The sequence below is a fragment of the Lissotriton vulgaris genome, chromosome 6, assembly GCF_964263255.1.
Source record: "Lissotriton vulgaris chromosome 6, aLisVul1.2, whole genome shotgun sequence".
Lineage (NCBI taxonomy): Eukaryota > Metazoa > Chordata > Amphibia > Caudata > Salamandridae > Lissotriton > Lissotriton vulgaris.
This window is the reverse complement of record NC_141694.1, coordinates 322,939,965-322,957,953: the sequence shown is the minus strand read 5'-3', so window position 1 is coordinate 322,957,953 and position 17,989 is coordinate 322,939,965. Positions and strand designations below refer to the sequence as shown.

Below are 17,989 nucleotides of genomic sequence, written 5' to 3'. Positions count from 1 at the left end.
AGAATAAGGTGCAAAACAGCAAATGCACCTTTGGTCGAACATTTCTTGGAAAAAGGACATTCTGAGAATCAACTGAGATGGACAGTAATCAGCCAGATCATTTTACCACCGCGAGGAGGTGACCTCACTCGGATGCTGAACAAAGAGGAACTTAAGTGGATTTTGAGAACTGACAGTCTCAACACAGGACTCAATCTACAGGAAGATTGGACTAGCCTACTGTAACTGGGTCCATTGAATTGTCATATGAACTGTATGGGTCAATTTATCAGGATGTTTTAATAATTTCTCATTGACTAGGATGTTTTAAACTCTCATGGATGTCACTTCACCTTTTGCATGCAATCCACCACCTATTTAAAGATGGCCGCCACGTTTATTCCCTTCCCTTCCTCACTGTTTACTAGCAAACAAACCACCTGACCAAAGATGGCCGCCGCCACTGGTCCCTCCATTATTTCTAACTTTCTGCCCACCTATCAGCATTCAACCACTCTGGTTTATACTCCCCTCCCTCGCCCTCCGTGCACAACGCGGAACCACACTGCTGGTAGCCTGGATATCGCGAAGCCTTCGGTAAGTGAGACTAACTCCTTTAGGCGCGATCTTATCTCTACCGCGACACGGGTTATAATGATGACCCTACGTGTTATTCCTAACAGGCTCGCCCGACCGCGCCTTATTTGGCGGCTGAATCAATACCCAGTACTCCATTGTGGGCGTCTTCGAACTTCACCGGGGATCTCCCTGTTTATCCTCCGGTAAGTGCAGCGCTAACCGGCCAGCTCCCCTGGTAGTGTGAGCAATGTCTGATCGCCTCCCCCTCTCTTCCCAGACCCACCGAGAGGCGAGGCACCTCTGTTTCCAGAAGGAGACCCCAAGTAATACTGCTCGGCCATTCTCCCGAGTACATCTACAATAGGACCTGGGTAAGTCCACGGACGTGGTCTACCGACCCGATCCACCCAGGCGAACCCTCACTGACCTGAACTCTTTCCCTCCCCAGCCCAGACCGAACCCATGATTGGCGCCATCCCTGCATCAAGACGTCAGGGCTTTCTGGCTTGTGCCATACAGGTATACTTCAGCCCCTTATGTGCCATGGAGTAACTGCGCATAATTCACCCCCGGGCACTACACAGACACTCGTTTTGCCATCCTTGTATTTGATCACGTCGGTCATCAGGCTTTTCACTTAAGGAGCTGTCACTCACGTGTAGACACTCGATGACTTTTTTTTAAAAAAAGTATTCACCCTTCAAAATCACGCGTGTTGTATTCTGCTCCCTTATGGACCATGTAGTCACTTAGACTCACCAAAAGTCACCAGATACGTTCTGTTCTGTGTTCCTTTTGACAAAATTTTCCTAATTTCTTTTTCCCTAGGCTATTGTGTAGAACAGATTTTAGGCATAATACTTTGTGTCCTGATGATGATTCCTTGTATTTTGGCTATGGAATCGAAACGTCGTCGACCTCTTGTCACACCATATATGAATGTGTATATTCATTGAGATATGCTATTTATGGTGTTGTTGAATTTCTGTCATCGCTATAATTAACAGAAATCGCTCACTTTCTGCCTAAGAATCTATCTCTCCCTTTCCTTTCACCTTGCCAATCTGTAAGCGTGAAGGCACAGGCTTGTGTCTCACTCTTTGTTGAATGTAAGAGAATTTTCGTTGTTCATTATATATAGTAAAAATTTCTGTGATCACTGTCCGGCTGGACAAATCACTCTAAACCAATATAGTTCCATTGTGTCTATATTATTACTTTTTTATCCTAACCTTGCATGGGACCACTGTTGTTAGATATAACGTATGTTACCCGAGGTCCTTTGCTGACTTACTGGGTGCCCTTGTTGTTTGTCTGCTATGTAAGAACTGCTCAGGGCAGGTGTTAGCTTTTGGAGATAAAGATAGCAATGGTAGCAACTGTTTCCAGTCGCTAACATCTTGGCACGCCCACTTTGCATGTCATTAGTGATAAATATCACTGGCATGCAAAGCGGGGCCCAAGATGGTCGCTATCTCCTACTAGCTGTCGCTAACTGGTGTTAGCGACAGCTAGGTAATAGGGAGATAATTTTATCTCCGCTTTCTTGGCTTTTAAAGCCAAAAAAGCGGAGATAAACCCCCTTGATAATATGCCCCTGCATTCCTTGCAAATTTAGAGGCATGTTTTTGAGGGTTGGATTGTGGGTATGTTGGTATTTTTGTACAGAAATATTTTTGCATGGTTTTTCATGAGCAGCCTACTTTTCGAAGTTGGTATTTCTGTAGCCTATCTGTCTGTACTGTATTTTTTTCCAGAGGCTGTTGTCACGGCTACTGCTTCCTTCTGACCATAGATGCTGCACTCCCCCCACGGATAATAAGCGGGGGTGGAGGGGGAGCTCCGGTACACACATAATTGTGGATAGCTGAAGTGCATTTGCATTTTGAACCTCTGCAGGGAAAATCCATTCGCAATGGTTATGAAAAGTAAATCATTTAGGATGTTATCTGCACATTTTTGTATAATTCATGAACCGTGGCTTTTTACGAGTATATTTTAATATCATTATCCCGTAAATGTCATGTGGCTATTTCCTTGAGGTCTGTGGGGGTCAGAGACTCTTGGCAGACATGTATTTGCCCTATTTTTCTTCAGAAAATACGGTTTCACTGTTTAAATCTTAATTGCATTTTTTCTTTGCCTCTAATTGAGGAACGATGGGAGCACTGCAAACGTTTGAGGTCTTGCATCTCTGACAACTGCCACTTGGCACCAGAATCTTTTTCCTTCGCAGTCCATGCTGGTATGCTCTTCCCATCACTGTGAAGTAAAGAGGACGCATCTGGCTTCACAATAAAGCAAATTAAGAGATTAGCTCAAAGCACTCGGTACTTAACTTGATAATCAGACAAGGTCTGTCCAAATTACAGAAAAATAAACAAAAGGTTTAGGGCATTAAAAGATAAACTGGAATATTATCAGGAAGGAAGATTTTGACATTTCATTTTATTCTGCAGTCATAAATACCCCTTAGAAGGGCAAAACTATCACGAATATGAATGATAACTTTTGTATGAACTGAAAAGAAAATCATGATACTTAGGGGCATACTTATGAGTTTTGTGGCGCAGGGCAACGCAGCAAGTCACCTTTCATGACAGTGAAAGGGCAGGAAACGCTGTATCCTTTCTCCCTGTGGTGGCGCCGTTTCGGCAGTCTAGCTGTAATGCAGACACCCTTGCACCATGGTGCGTATGTTGTAGGCAGGATTGTTTTTGTGCAGGAAAGGGCTCTTTTTCTGTACAAAAACAACCCTGAGAGGCTTTTTCTTCTTTCTATGTATGTTGTAAAGTGCTGCACACATAAAAAGAGGAAAAAAGAAAAAACGAGGAGAAATAAAAATATTTTGTCAAGGTGTCCTTGCCAGGCTTCATAACTCTCATTTTTCATTTGCGTCGCACTTCCACCACATTGCAAGAGTGACACAAACGGACTTGTAAATATACCCCTCAGTGACAAATATATAACTTTACAACCATCCTTTACCAAGCATGACTTTGCCACGCAAGGTAAGTATATTTAAGGTAATCATTTGGGCAGTACAGCTCAGCATCTTTGTGAAAAAGGATCCAGTAGAGAAAAATGTATTCTTTGATATCTCCAAAGGCCATGGAACTGGACTTGTTCATTGTATGATTAATGAGAAGTGGGCTGACACCAAGGGGCAGATTTATGATGCCCTTGCGCCTCTTTGAGCCGCAATTCCGTCACTTTATTTGACGCAACGGCGGCGCAAACAATGCGTCCTATTTACAACGTGACGCATCTAGGAGATCCATCATGTTGTAAAGCCCTGCGCCATAAGGAGGCATTCCTGCGCAAGGGGGGGCGTTCCTGCACAGGAACGCCTCCTGAAAGTGGCTGAGTGAAATCTATGAGATTTCACTCATTCACTTTCAGGCCAATGCTGCGTCAAAACCCTGCACCTGCTTTAAGCAGGCATAGGTCTTGACGCAGCATTGTGGAGATGGGGCACCCCTGAGCCTTGCTGGAGCTGCGTCGCGCTTGCTACGCAACTCCAGCAATGCGCCACCTTTCCGACACAGATGCGTCACGCATCTGTGCCGTTTTTTCACCATGGTGCGCTGCATTATAAATGCGGCGCACCATGGGTGGCGGAGCTGTGGCGCACTGTGGCGCACATTAACTGGCGCATCCCTGGGGATGCGCCAGTTAACATAAATCTGCCCCCAAGTGCATTGTAAACATTTAATTATGATTGGTTCCTTCTTTACCGAATTGTGGTGTGTATCAACTTTTGCTGAATTTCATGTTTTAATTGTTTCTCTCCTGCCTCAGTTAGTTAGACTGACTTCTGTTCAACCTGAAGTCCCTTTCCGACTCTTGAGACACCTACTGGTTATTATTTTCCCAGACCTTACTCACAACTTCAGTTTAGCATTTTGGAGTTTCCCTTCAGGGGAAGTGACTTCTTTATGATTTGTCTTCTCTATCTTTAGGTAACTTAACTTCACAATTGCTGTTTGACCTTCCTGGACTTTAATAATAGATGCTATAATCATATGAGCATTGATTTATGATTAAATTGATTGATTTCATGGTTTTCATATCGACTACCCTCTGTTGTTACTGTAAGGCGAAATGTTCTTCACTGTCATTGATATGGTATTGAAATGGTATTAATGACCCTCAGTTTGAGACAAATACCCATCTTGTGAGTATAGTTAAAGCTTGAAGATTTACACTGTAATTTGCATGGTACAAACACCATTCTTTTGCCATCCTAAAAGATAGACAGTTCACTTGCGAGAACACCACCAATCAGAAAGTATAGACATGGCTGGATGGGTCATTTATTCTATCGGGCATTTCCCCAGTGGGCTACAGCCCTAAAGGCTAGTTTTGAAAGCCTAGGGCTGTTCTTGGTGCCTCTGTTATTTCCCCCAGCTCCCAGAAGTTAACTGCATCAGGTATGAGGAGACTTAAAGAGAGAGAGGGAGAACAGGACGGAGGGAGTGGGGAGGTAGAGAGAAAGAAATTAGTGAGGGAGAGAGAGGAGAGAGTAGAGAGAAGGCGAGAGAGAAAACAAATTAAATGAATTGAAAGAGTGAGACTGCACGTGGAGACAAAGGGAGGACTTGGTTTGAACATTTATGCCAGGACTGCTTTTAGTTATTCAGTCTGGACCTTAATCAAGACAGTTAAGTTGAAGGGTGAGTTTCTGCAAAAACACAACGCAACTACTCACGAAGAGAGACCGGTGTGAAACCTCTCCAAGGGGCTTTGAATTCACCTTAATATAACAAGGAACAAATGAAAAATGTAGGCTATGATTATTAGTCGACCTAAGTATTCCAACCCCAATGGCTAAAATTCCAAGTTTTGTGGAGTTTACTATGCTTGATAAAGTATACACCTTTCATTAATTTTTGCCAGGTCAAATTTACTGTGATTTAATAGCGTAAAAGAATACAGTATTTCCAATATTTATTAGCCCAGAAATCTCAGAGTAGGTGTAGTTTATCGGAAGTGATAAATTCCGAACTCCAGGCGGTCGGATTTTAATGGGTGTGATAAATAGCACCTACCTTTACAGAACACACGCAATCTTCTCTTAGGTTTTCACAGAACGTGGATGTACTGCAAAATCAGCAAAAGGTAATGTAAAATGGGAAGCAAGGTTTGTGTTGTGCTTATATCTGAAAGACGTAGGGACCTAATCTTGAACTTCTGACTTCCTCATGAACCTCAGGAGTAAGTCAGGAGTACTTTTGGCTTGCACCTGTCTTAATCCTGGAATTCAGGCATAAGCCATGAGAGAGTCATACCAATAGCTTTTTGAATAGAGACCCAAGAAATTCAAAACACACAAAAACATGCTTTAAAATCATTCCACCTGCAAGACATGGATCTAATGTAGACCAGACTGGAAAACAAATGCAGTCATTGCTAAAAAATGTCAGACCCAGCACATACTGCAGGAGATTACAACTAGAATGAGGTAAGCCCACCAGGAAAATGACAGAATGGTCAATCTGGCCTTGCTCCTATGGTATACTGTTTGAGAAATTGGGTTGTTGGTTTACTGGGGTGTTAGTCCTGGTCAGACAGCATCCACACTCATTGTCATGGCGAGGCACAATCCAACCCTAAATTTACCCGTTCTCAACTCTCTGGTACCTACACAGAGCAGTCAGGGTTAACTTGGATGCAATGTGTAAAGTATTTGTAAAACCCTTTAAACTGTAATAAAGTGAAATAACCAGACTAAAATGACCCCACATCAAGTTAGAAAAATATAGTTCTCATTAATTAATAAAAACAAGAACAAAACAAAAAAATCCACTCTGGAGAACCTGAGATATTCAATTTTAAGGATTTAGGTAAAAATAATGGCAAAAAGCACAAAGCGCAAATTGTGCATATCTGGTCACGCCGAACTGGGACAAAGTCACAAGTTCTGGCTACAGGGACCCAGTGGAGTATTGCCAGGATCAGCATCGAAGATGCGCACACAGCAAGAAGCGATGCATCAGTTCCGAGATGCAGTGAGGCTGTAATGCAAAGACCTAAATCATCGTTGAGAATCCTGCTGATGGGGCTTGTAGTACGAACACCAGATTCGAAGATGCGGAGCACATTTAGGGTGATATATTGGGTCTGAAAAGCTGTGAGGCTGTGATGCAGAGTCCTGCATCGTTGTGAGGTTGCCGTCATTGAGGGATGCATGGGCTTGGGCTGAGGATGCGTAGCATAGTCGGGATTCTGAAGGAGTTGAACGTTGTAAAGGTGATGCGTGTCTTTATGACAGGTCCAATCCATGCAGCAGTGGAGATGAGTCAGTTCTGCTCGGGTTTTCGTTGCTCAGCAGAGGAGATCCATTGGTTCTGCTGGTACGACAGAGGTTGGCAGAGCCTCTGAGGCCCACTTACAAGGATAATGGACTGTGGTGGCACCACATGGCAGGGTAGACTCACAGATGGCTGGGTAACTGGGAAGGTGATACGTATTTGAAATCACCCTGACGAAAGCCCGGGACCTATTCAGTCCTGCAAGAGTAAGGCTGAAACATGTTGGTTGAGGAAGGGTCATAGGACCACTGAATCCTACACCCTCTCATTTGTTATTTTAGTTTTACTGTCCCCACCCACTATGCGAATGAAGGGATAGCTTTGAGTTGAGGAATTGTTTATCTTTAGTTACACTCTCTAGTTTCTGTTCTAATAAGAGGTCCCTGGAACATGGTCGAGTCCAAATTGACCTTTAGGAGTCAGGGTGAACCAGATGATGTAGCATGATACTACAAGTGTAGTAATACTTTACTTGTTGAGTAAAAAAAATCATTACAATCAAGAATAAAACACATTATTTTTTGCCGATAAAACACATATACTACTTTGTAATGAAAATTAGCAGCAATGGTTAAACGTGCCTGCGCCAAGTCTTTTAGTAACAATAATTAAAGTGCAATTTTACAGGGTCTTGTATTTAACAGTGATAATTAAAGTGCAATTCTACAGAATCTAACAGCTGGGAAGCATTTTCGAACTGTTAATTACGATAAATATTTTTTTCCGCGTCAGAACGGACCCATGCAATAGATACCCACAGATAATTAATCATGTATTACATTTTAACCATCTGTTACAAACAATTAAAACATGTTTTCTTTTAACAAAAACACTTTTTTAAAATCTCGAATTTGTTTTTCCTATTATTACAAACAATTAAAAAGCTTTTCAGAACTTCAGATTCAGGGTCATACACAAAACTTTAGGAACAATTTTCGTTTTAAGATTAATGGGATTTGCGACATTATCCTGCAAAAAGAATCATTATCAGTCTAGGCAAGCGATTAATGTTGGGAGTCGCATTTGGAGAGTAACTTCTTTTCTGCGATAAAAACAAGATGACACTATGAGAGTGTGTGAGGGTTGTTTTTAATGAAAATTATTTTTTTCCTTTCCCACGCCCAGTAGCATGGAGTCTAGTTGGGGCAAGAACTTCCTCTCATCACGTATAGTGTAATAAGACTAAGTAGGGTACATTTGAGTGCTGCACCATACAAGGCCAGGCTTCTGCCTGCCTACCACTGCAAGGCGGTACGAGTGGGACTTAGTGAACAGATTCAGTTGAATTGCGAACTGTCCAAACTTTTCTAGGCCAGCAAACAATTATCAGCCTGATTCATCAACCATATATGCGCTCACAAAGGGCCAGATTCTGAGAATCTGGCCCTTTGCGAGTGCAATTTTTGCATTTGGAATTCATCATCCCAAATGCAAAAATCGCTATTTAAAAACTCGCAAATTTGCGAGGAATAGCATTTAAGGAATCTCTATTAGAGATACCTTAAATGCTATTCTTGAAACATTTTAAAATTGCGAAATCGCAAATTTCTGCCGCTATTTAACGCGAGGTCAAACCTCGTGGTAAATAGCGAAAACTTAGAAAAATGCTTTTAAAAGCATTTTTCTAAGTTGCATGTTACACACACACATGTCCTAAGGACATGTGTGTGCGCAACACCTGTTTAAATTAGCATTTAAGGGGTGTTACAGGGTGTCCTCTGGACACCCCTGGCACCCTTTAAATCGCTATCTTATTTGCGATTAGCTAATTGCTAATCGCAAATAAGGAATACTCCCCATTCATTCCTATGGGCCTTTTGGCCCATAGGAATGAATGGGGAGTTATTCCTAACTCCTAATCGCAAATAAGGAATAATTAGGAATCGCATTTTTTGGGGATATTCCTACATGAATCCCGTTTTGCGAGCCTGTAATAGCGATTCCTTATGAATCGCTATTAGAGACTCGCAAAACAGGTCTTTCATGAATCAGGCTGTAAAGCTCTTGAAAAATAGAGTTTGTACAGGCTCAATCGCAAAGCAGTCTTGGTCAAGTCTGAAGGGAGAAGCCAGGCTGGTAGCGGGAACTGCTTTTCACAGAATTGTTTTTAAAGAACACCTTAAATTATCAACTTCAGATTGTTTTGCTGGCTCTCTACTTTATTTCACCACTACTTTTAAGGAGCTTTGGAATTTGGTGGTGAAAGGTGTGGTTTTGTGGTATGTTAATAACATGAGAAAGCAGTGCCTGTTTGTCGATTTTCCATCACCATGCGCTGAATTTTTCATGTAGAGAATGTCAAAACCACCTTATTTATGCTTATGTTTTGGAATTTGTCAGGTTCATACATATCTCGTGAACCACATATATTTTGGAAAATGTCAGTAAAAGATAGAAAGGATTTAGAAGAAGGATTTGGTGAACAGGAAGATTTTCTACAGGATTTTCAAAGAAGGAATGCTTGGGATATCTTTGACTGGTCTTGGAAGTGCGTTTCATAATGCAGGACTTCAGTGTGAGAATATTCTGATATGGGATGCAGGGGTCAATGATGGTCAAGGGTGTCGAGCAAAAAGATCTTGAAGACATGGGAAAGATGAGGTTTGACAGACACTTAGGCCTGGGAGCTTTGTGGGTCTAGACCGAGGTTTGAAATGTCGGTGATCATTTATTGGTAGCCATTGAAGCTCCTTCAGGATTTTCTGTGATCTGCTTTTGCAGTAATTCTGACGGATAGGAGTTTTCCAAATTTGGGTACAGCACTACAGTAGGGTTTGGGTGCATTTAGGTTTTGAGTTGTCCTGAACTGGCCTTTGACATGTAGCATTGCCTGCTTCTGCTGCATTTGGTGTTAGTGTTTCCTCCGAATATTGTTAACAGTGACTGCAAATATTTTGATATTTTGAGCAGAATATATTATGAGCTACGTTTAGCAGCAGCCAGCCTTGATGTTTTTGTTGGAGTTTGTGAACTAGGGTACGTTTTGGTATATTTTCAAGAGTGTGAAGTAGCACTGCCTACTTCTATTTTTTGCACTACATGTGCTATATCAATCACATTTTACATGCATTCATTCCAAGAGCACTTCGGGAGAACTTTGTGAAGGAAGGTTGTTAAGAGTGTGATTCTGCATTGTTGGGCCTCGCGCACGAAAGCCTTCACATTTTTGATTGCACTAAATTTCAGTACCACTTCTGGGGAATGTTAAAGTCAGTTGATAAGGTTTAAGATTTTGTAGTGTCAAAAATATCATGTAACCTCGCCTGTTTCTGAACTCGTATACGAAGTGGTGTAGTAATCACTTTTGGCACACAACACATTTCACTCACAAACTGGGAAGCTGGGAAGTGGATGAGTTTGAGTATAAGGGCATGGGCGTTCACAGACATTTTTTGCCAGGAGGGGGGGGGGGCAAGATTTTAACTTCATCACTATCCTCCAACATTATGTGTGCCAGGTGGGGCATAAGAAAGCTCTGGGCGCAGGAGGAGCCATTGGGGCCAGGAAGCAGGGTGCAAATTATCTCATACACAATAGGGTTGTTGTGCCACAGCCATCTCTTTCTTTTGTGCCTTTGGTAGATATCAGTCACACCTTCTAGCAGTTGGCAAAGGAAAAAGCAGAGCTGCAGACAGGAGCGACTCTTTACCAAAAGTGAAAAAGCACAGGTATGCTTAAGGTTTATAAGCCTGATGCAAAGGCTTAATGGAAGGATCAAGCTGCCACTGTCTGATTATCTATTTCTAATCTGTTTTTATGTCACCACTATTGAATACACCACATTATTCATACACACATGATCAAGGCAGTGAAAGCAATATAACTACATTATAAAAAAACATGTAGAGTCAGTCTGCATTTGGTGTTAATGCACACAAACGAATAAGAAGTCAAATATATGACAAATGTATTTATTGTGGCAATGTATTAACTTAAATATATTAAAATAAATACAATCAAATATATTACCATAAACAAAATAACAGCTGTTCTCTTCCAAATTGGAAAATAGAACATATAAACTTATCCTGGATTACTGTTGCAGGAACTGCAAACATGTACAGTCTTGCTGAAATTTAACAGTCACATTTTTCAATGAGTAGTAGTTTTATACAGTTTGCGTTCACTGGTTAGTGTAGTGATCTCGAAAAAGGAACTGTAAACGTCTGCCGTTTTGTGCAAATTTATCAATCACTTTTTCAATCAGCTGTTGTTTGTTTTCATCAATTTTTGCTTAATGTATGCACATCATACACAAACCCGATAAGCGATCATCTGCCATTGTGGACTTCAACTAACTAGGTTTTCACCCTTCTCATTGTGCTGAAAGACCTTTCCACTCCACTGTGCAAGTGGTCACTGGTAATGTGGGAGCAATGAGAATTGCTTGCTGGACTGATGGAAATAAATCTGTGTGGTTTAACAAATCCTGAAATCCATTGTCAAACTGCTCATCGTTCACTGACCAGATTTGAAACCATGTGACTGCTTCGGCTTCCAGTTTTTCAATGTCGTAAATTTCTCTGATGTTTGCAATATGGCATTTGTATTGCTCAAGTGTAATTTTTGTCATAAGTTTTGTGTAAAGGGAGAACAAACTCAAATTTTTCTTGTTTTCATTGCTAAACCGGCTTTCTAATGATGTGATGATAGAGTCCATGTATGGCACATAGATAAACTGGCTATAGTATTCTTCCACAGAAGAGGAACCAAAATTAGAACAAAATACTTGCAATGTCTGGGAACACAATGGTCTATGTTCAGTTTTTCTGCCAGTGTTTGAACATTGGTAAAAACCTCCTTAAATTGCTCTTCTGCTTTTTGTCTGTGATCACGGAACACAGTCAGAAGGTCTTGCAGGTGATGACACACCTTGAGGATATATTGCTGAACAGCTGGGAGAGCCCGGCTTACAGATTCCAATCTTGATGAGTAATCTGAAATTATGGATAAGCAAAAGAGAAAGCTTACTGTTCTGGAGCAACATTGCAGTTGATATGCATCCTGACGAGTTTTTCCTGAAGCTGTAGTGCCCAGTAGGCTTAAGTGCTTAAAAATATCTTCAAAGTGTGAGCTAAAACTTCAAATGCTCTTGTATTTTGCTGTCCATCGTGTTTTCCTCAGAAATGTCAGATTAGGAATCAAAGATCAACTTTTTGGACTCTCATGGAAAAACTTGATTATGGCGTTCACTGTGCCATTAGAATTCTGTATATCAGGAACAGCATTCAGGTCATTAACAACAACATTAAGTTTATGTGGAGCACAGTGAGCAAAAGCAGCTTTAGGATATTTTCTCTTTATTATGGCATGAACGCCCCTTCCTTTTCTCCCATTGTAGAGCATCTATCATATCCTTGGCCATGGAGTTTTTCTAAGTTTAATCCAAATTTATAACTTGTATCCATAATCATATTTGCAATTGAGATAGCATCCATTTCTTTTAAGGTTGCAAATCCAAGTAATTCTCAGATGACAGCTACGGTGCTACTTGTTGTGTCTACAAAACGTACTCCAAGTGACATCCGTTCTTTTCCAGATATGTCAGCACTTTTATCAGCTATGATTGAAAGTCCATTTGACCTTTTGATTAAGGATACTAGATCTTCTCTTAATGTTTCTTCACATAATGTAATCAATTCATGTTCAACTCGAACTTATGTATAACGTGCATTAACTGGTGCATTTTCCAGATGGTTGTTTAGCATCACATCTCCTGCTTCAATGCGAAATTGGTACAGACTTTGCACATTTCCGGTTTAACTTTTTTCCCCACGTAAAGCAATAACTCGTGTGCCACAAAATTTGAAAGTAGACAAAATTGGAAATCATTTTTCCGATTTTTTTCAACATGCCTCTTCACGTTGTTGAATATTTGGCAAACAATACTAGTTTACGGTTTCTTTCTTATCTCCAAAAAGTGAATTGCATCCACTTTGTAGTCCGCAATACTTGTTTATTTTGGGGCAATCCTTATTTAACATTATATATTTTTTTAAATAAAAACGTTCAGCCATACTGCACAGAAGACGTGCTGCTGTGCAACACTCGTTAAAAACATTAACAAAAGTGTAGTTTGTTCTACTTACACCTACTACATGTGTGGCGGGAGGAACTTAAAAAAACACCTCTGCTTGAAACATGTTCCCCGACAATACTAGTATGGATTGCAACGGTGTTCCGGGGGGGGGGGGAAAGTGCCCCTCCTTACCCCCTGCAGACGCCATTTTAAGGTGCATGTTGACAGATTGTTAGAAGAGAGACCTAACACTTCTTGCTTCTATCAAGCAACAAATATTGAGTTGCTACATTTCCTTACTGCAGCATATTGCTTGCTAAGTGTGAGAAATGTAGCTAGCCAGAAGAATCTAGATTAGGGTCAATAGTTTACTTTTGTAGCCTGTATCTGCGTGCATTGAGCACAGATATAAGGAAAGAAACATGGCTTGTTCAAGGTTTAGTATAAACAGTTTTTCTCTGCCAGAATAGGCCCCAAACTTCTTTTAAGAAGGAAGGGACATTATTCGGTTTTGTTTTGCGTAAGAATTATGGGTCGGCTGCGGAGAGACATCTCAGGGATGCACACTTTGGTAAATCAAGACTAAACAAATGTGGTATGATGAAATGTGGACATGCTTTGGTGAATAAGCCGACATGCTTCAAGGTATTAAAGAGCAGTGCTTGTTTCACACACATGTTAGGAGTCTGTAGTATGCTTGAGCAGGGAGTCACACGTAGCCCAGCTGTTTACTATTCTATGGCTTCTGGAAAGAATTTTAGAGTAGGTACCAACACTGCGACAGAGATGTGAGGCTTCATTTATTATCTTTTCCTCTGCCTTTAAATGATTGTAAATTCATGAACAAATGATTTTTATTTAGACCACAGCAATGCATTATCAGGCCACAGCATTATCTTATTTGATGTATTAATAAATGCTGCTGTAATTCACTCTTGTCGTCCTTGCCACCTGACTGTGATTGGCATTTATTGCACTGAATCAAAACTCATTGACAACCCGAGCCTTCAGGCTGAGGGAGGCATAAGTCAACACAATTTGCACTAGCAGAAGCCAACGTCTGATTTTTGTATATAGTATCCCTGTATTTCCCACTTTATACGCTGAAATTAATCTCAATACTTCTTCTTATTTGAAACGCAGTTAAAGTTGATATAGTTACTGTACACAACATTTCAGTCCAGTACAATGGTACATGAAAAATTAGGTTTGATGTTGTCAGCTGGTGTGCTTTCAGATAAGAACGTTCTAGCTGTGTAAGAACCAGGCTGCATTTGGATCAACCTGCTGCTGGCTACAGTTTTAAGTTACCAAGGTCGGCCTGTCTTCCCACTGCCTCATCCTCGAAGCCCTGCTTCCCTAGGGTTTCAAGTACTCACATTGACCAGATCATTTACGTCGACAAACCTCTCTGACAACATCATCCCACATTATATATGGAGTTAGGACGTTCTTATCTAAAAGCACACCAGCCTCCTCCACCTTCCAAACTTGATTTCTATCTTACCACAGTTCTGGGCAGACAACTGTGGCCTTGAAGAAGCCCCAAGCGTGCGTGTTGTTGAAGGGCGAAACACGTGTTGGGGTCATATTTCCAGTATGCCCACTGAAGCAACTGATGGGAATTATACCCAAGTAGAATGAATAAGAAGAACAAATTAAAAAAAGTATTTCACAGATATTTCCATTGAGTCTACACATTTATGTCTTTCAATTACTGTGTGTTGATGTAATATTATTTAAGCAAACGTTTCTACCTTTAAATTGGGTATTTTGCATTACTTGTGTTTATCCCAATGTATCTCTGAGCTGGACGGTCCTACCAATGTGCTACTAGGATTGCATGCACACACTACACATATTGCCTAATCTGACCAAATTACCTATAGAGTGGGATACCAAGGTTCTAGGCACTTTACATTTTCTTTCTTGCAATAACTATCACTTCTTAACCCAAGCAGATAATTATTTGTCGAAATAACATAGTGAAAGGTAAAGTTCATAATGCTTATGGATAACTACCTGTGAACATGAAGAAGTGCAAAAGAATTCATAAGACTAATGGACAACCCTTGTGAAAAGGAAATAGCGCAAAACAGTTTGTAATTATAATGGATGGCTCCTTGTGGGAAATAACAAAGTGCAAGTCTGTATTCTTTGGAAGTGTCATTCTAGAAGATGTCTTTTGTTGACTACACAGTATTCAGGTTTCAAGGTGTTCCAGCATGGGTAGGGAAAAACATAAGGGAGCGGCATAGTGGCTGTCATGGTGGTTAACGCCACAATAAAGGACTAACCTGAAAGTGATAAACTCGCTGTCTTGCAGACTCTCCTTCCCTTGAGGGCGGCGGGACCAGCTGCTGGCATGGCATGTTGTTGGTCCCAGCCAGAACCTAGAGTAACTGGAAGTGGAAGTTTTGTTCTTCAAGAGAGGCGTTATTGTAATTGAAACCTTGACACATGGATTCCACAAGCAAGTCCTGGGTGCAGCAAACATCACGATATCCTAGCAAGGATGCTATTGTTACAAGGACCTTATACTATAATGATTTAATATGGCCACTACCATTGGCAAGTCCTGTGGCCCCATGGGACTTATAGACCCTCTTACATATACTCAGGTGTTTAACTTTGTACATCCCTCCGAGACATAAGGCTTCTGCTAGACAGCGTCCACACTCTGCACAACCCTGAAGAATAACAGAATTACAGCAAACCAGTATTACAGAGAAAAAAAGAATGATAACAATAAAATGCTCAAAAAAACAGAAGAGAAAGCTATTTTAAAATGTTAAGGGGGAAATAAAGAGAGGGGAAGTGAGAAAGGGAGAAGGGGAGGGGAGAAGGAAGGAAAGGGAGAAAGGGAAATTCATAAACAAATAAAGCATACAAATATGAGGTAAATAAATGAGTGCAATAATATAAACAAATGTGAGAGATAATCTCAACAGCTCACTATACATATTAAACCAATAAAATATAAGAATAAAAAAACTGAAAAAACATTCAAGGAGGTTTAACATTTTCAGCAGTTGAATGGCAATTATGTGTTAACGTTAGACTATCTAAACAATTTGTAAGAGGTAACCAAAAGAGATACCTATTGAGCATTGGTTTGCAGGAGGAAGCGAACGCAATATCAAGTCAATGAAAGTGACAGAGACTATTCCACCAGTGTTGGACAGAGAGTTTTTTTTGAGTGTTTTCCAGTTAACTGTTATATGTTGGTAAGCTAAAGCAAGCATGAGGTCAAAGAGACAATATGTGTGGGGGGAAAGATCTAAAGAATCTCACAGACTACCAGAAAAAAGAAGAGGGATAGAATAAGGAATAGAAATCCTAAAAATATGAGAACTATAGGAGCAAGTTTTCTCACAAAAAATAGAGACTGAAGAACAAAGGAAAGCAGATGTATGATATTAGCATTAGAGGAGCTACAAGACCAGCAATTAGTATCAGTATAAAGAAAAAAGTGAGCCAAGGATAAAGTCTGTGATAAAGAAAGAACATTTATTGAGTGAGAGATGCAGAACAAGAGATTTTAAGGGAACAGGACCAAAGTTGATCCCAAAAGGGAATAGTCCACTTACATCCCAGGTCAGATTCCCACAAGAGTTCCAATTTCGTCTTAGCGCGCTCTGGATTAGGAGCTAAAAATATTTATAAATGAGAGAATCCTTGGGCAGCAAAAGAAGGATTTGCAGAAGAGAATTTGGAACAACAGGGGGAGAGGAAGATGGAAGAGAATAAAAAGAATCAAGGATGACCGTCATTAAAATGGTAACATTTTTGTAGAAAGGAGAGGGGACAGCACAGGGACTGAAGGGAAGAAGATGGCGGCTGACTGAAGAGCTCAGTCGCGAGCTCCTTGCCCAAAGGTATGCAACGTGGAGAATGATCACCGGGGACTGAGAACTGGAGAGTGAACAAGTCTACACAATCGCGGCACAACTTCTAGCAGGTCCATACAACATTCAAGTTTACCCCAGTGAGGATAAAGGGAACTACAAACTGCTCTTACCTGATCTGATCTGACTCCGGGCTACGCGCTCACAACACGGAGGCGGCGACTGCTGCCTATCGAGCAACATTGAGCAGCTCGCATCGCGGACTCCGGGCTCCGTACTCACAAGACGGCGGCGGCATTGGGGATGAAGGGAGTATCAAGAAAAGCGAACCACACCCATTCGCAACTGATCTGGGTCCTGGGCTCCGTGCTTGAAAGACGGCAGCGGTGTCTGCTGCCGAGTACTGCAGAGCCGCTCGCACCGTGGTTGAAGGGAGCGGAGATGGCAGGCACAGGCAAGGGACCGCACAACACTTGAGCTGCCCTAGTGAGGGCAAAGGGAGCGGCGAGAAAAAGCTCACTGACCGTGAGATGCTGGCTGTGTCTGGAGGTGCCTGCCTGTTGAGCAATACCGAGCTACTCACACCGCGGCTGCGGGGGCCTGAAGAGGTCCCTGGTGTTCCCCTGTTCGATCCCTCCGGGTGGCAAGAGGAGCAGAAAAACTGAGCCCGACACAGCGGTCCCGCGCTCATTCGGAGTGTGGGCGGAAGTGGCTAAAAGACACCACAGTAACCGGAGAGCCGGGCGCAGTGTGTCTTTCCAGGTCAAGGAGGTGGCAGCAGCAGCTCCTGAAGGAGGAGAGAGGAGGGATGCAGAGGTCTAGCCCGGTACCAGGGTTCAATTCCCCACCTCAACGGGTCTTGGGCTTAAAATTCCACGGACCTGATAATTCTCGCCTCGGTGCCTATTCCAATCATGGAGTCCCACTCTGCAACTCTGGGCAATAGCTTGCTTAATCTCCACAACGGTCCCCACAATGCTAAGGATGCCTGGCCTCCACCTTGGGGGTGCCCAGGAGTGGAGGCCTCACAGGAAAAGCCAGGATGGGTTCCACAGCGGTATTCGTGCAAGCACCTTGAGACCCTTGCGGGTGAGTAGTGCGTTATTCAAGTATCAATTTACATTTTACATTTAGGGGCAGCCCACCGCACAGAGACTGCAGCAGAAGCACTGAAGTCCTATGCTGGAAGACGGCTGAGAGAAGCACAGGCATTATAGTGGGGAGGAAGGCTTAGCTGCAGCGGCAACTGA

General features: G+C 41.9%; 1 protein-coding gene across 1 annotated transcript in view; it reads right to left on the bottom strand.

Annotated features, from left to right (window-relative positions):
* Window positions 1-11,187: 11,187 nt before the first annotated feature.
* The window catches only part of LOC147707298 (uncharacterized), a 71,057-nt gene continuing 64,255 nt past the window's right edge, over window positions 11,188-17,989 (bottom strand). The window contains exon 2 of the mRNA XM_086925633.1: window positions 11,188-11,564. Coding sequence (XP_086781759.1) covers window positions 11,188-11,564 — 377 coding nt within the window. The remainder of the gene's footprint in view (window positions 11,565-17,989) is intronic.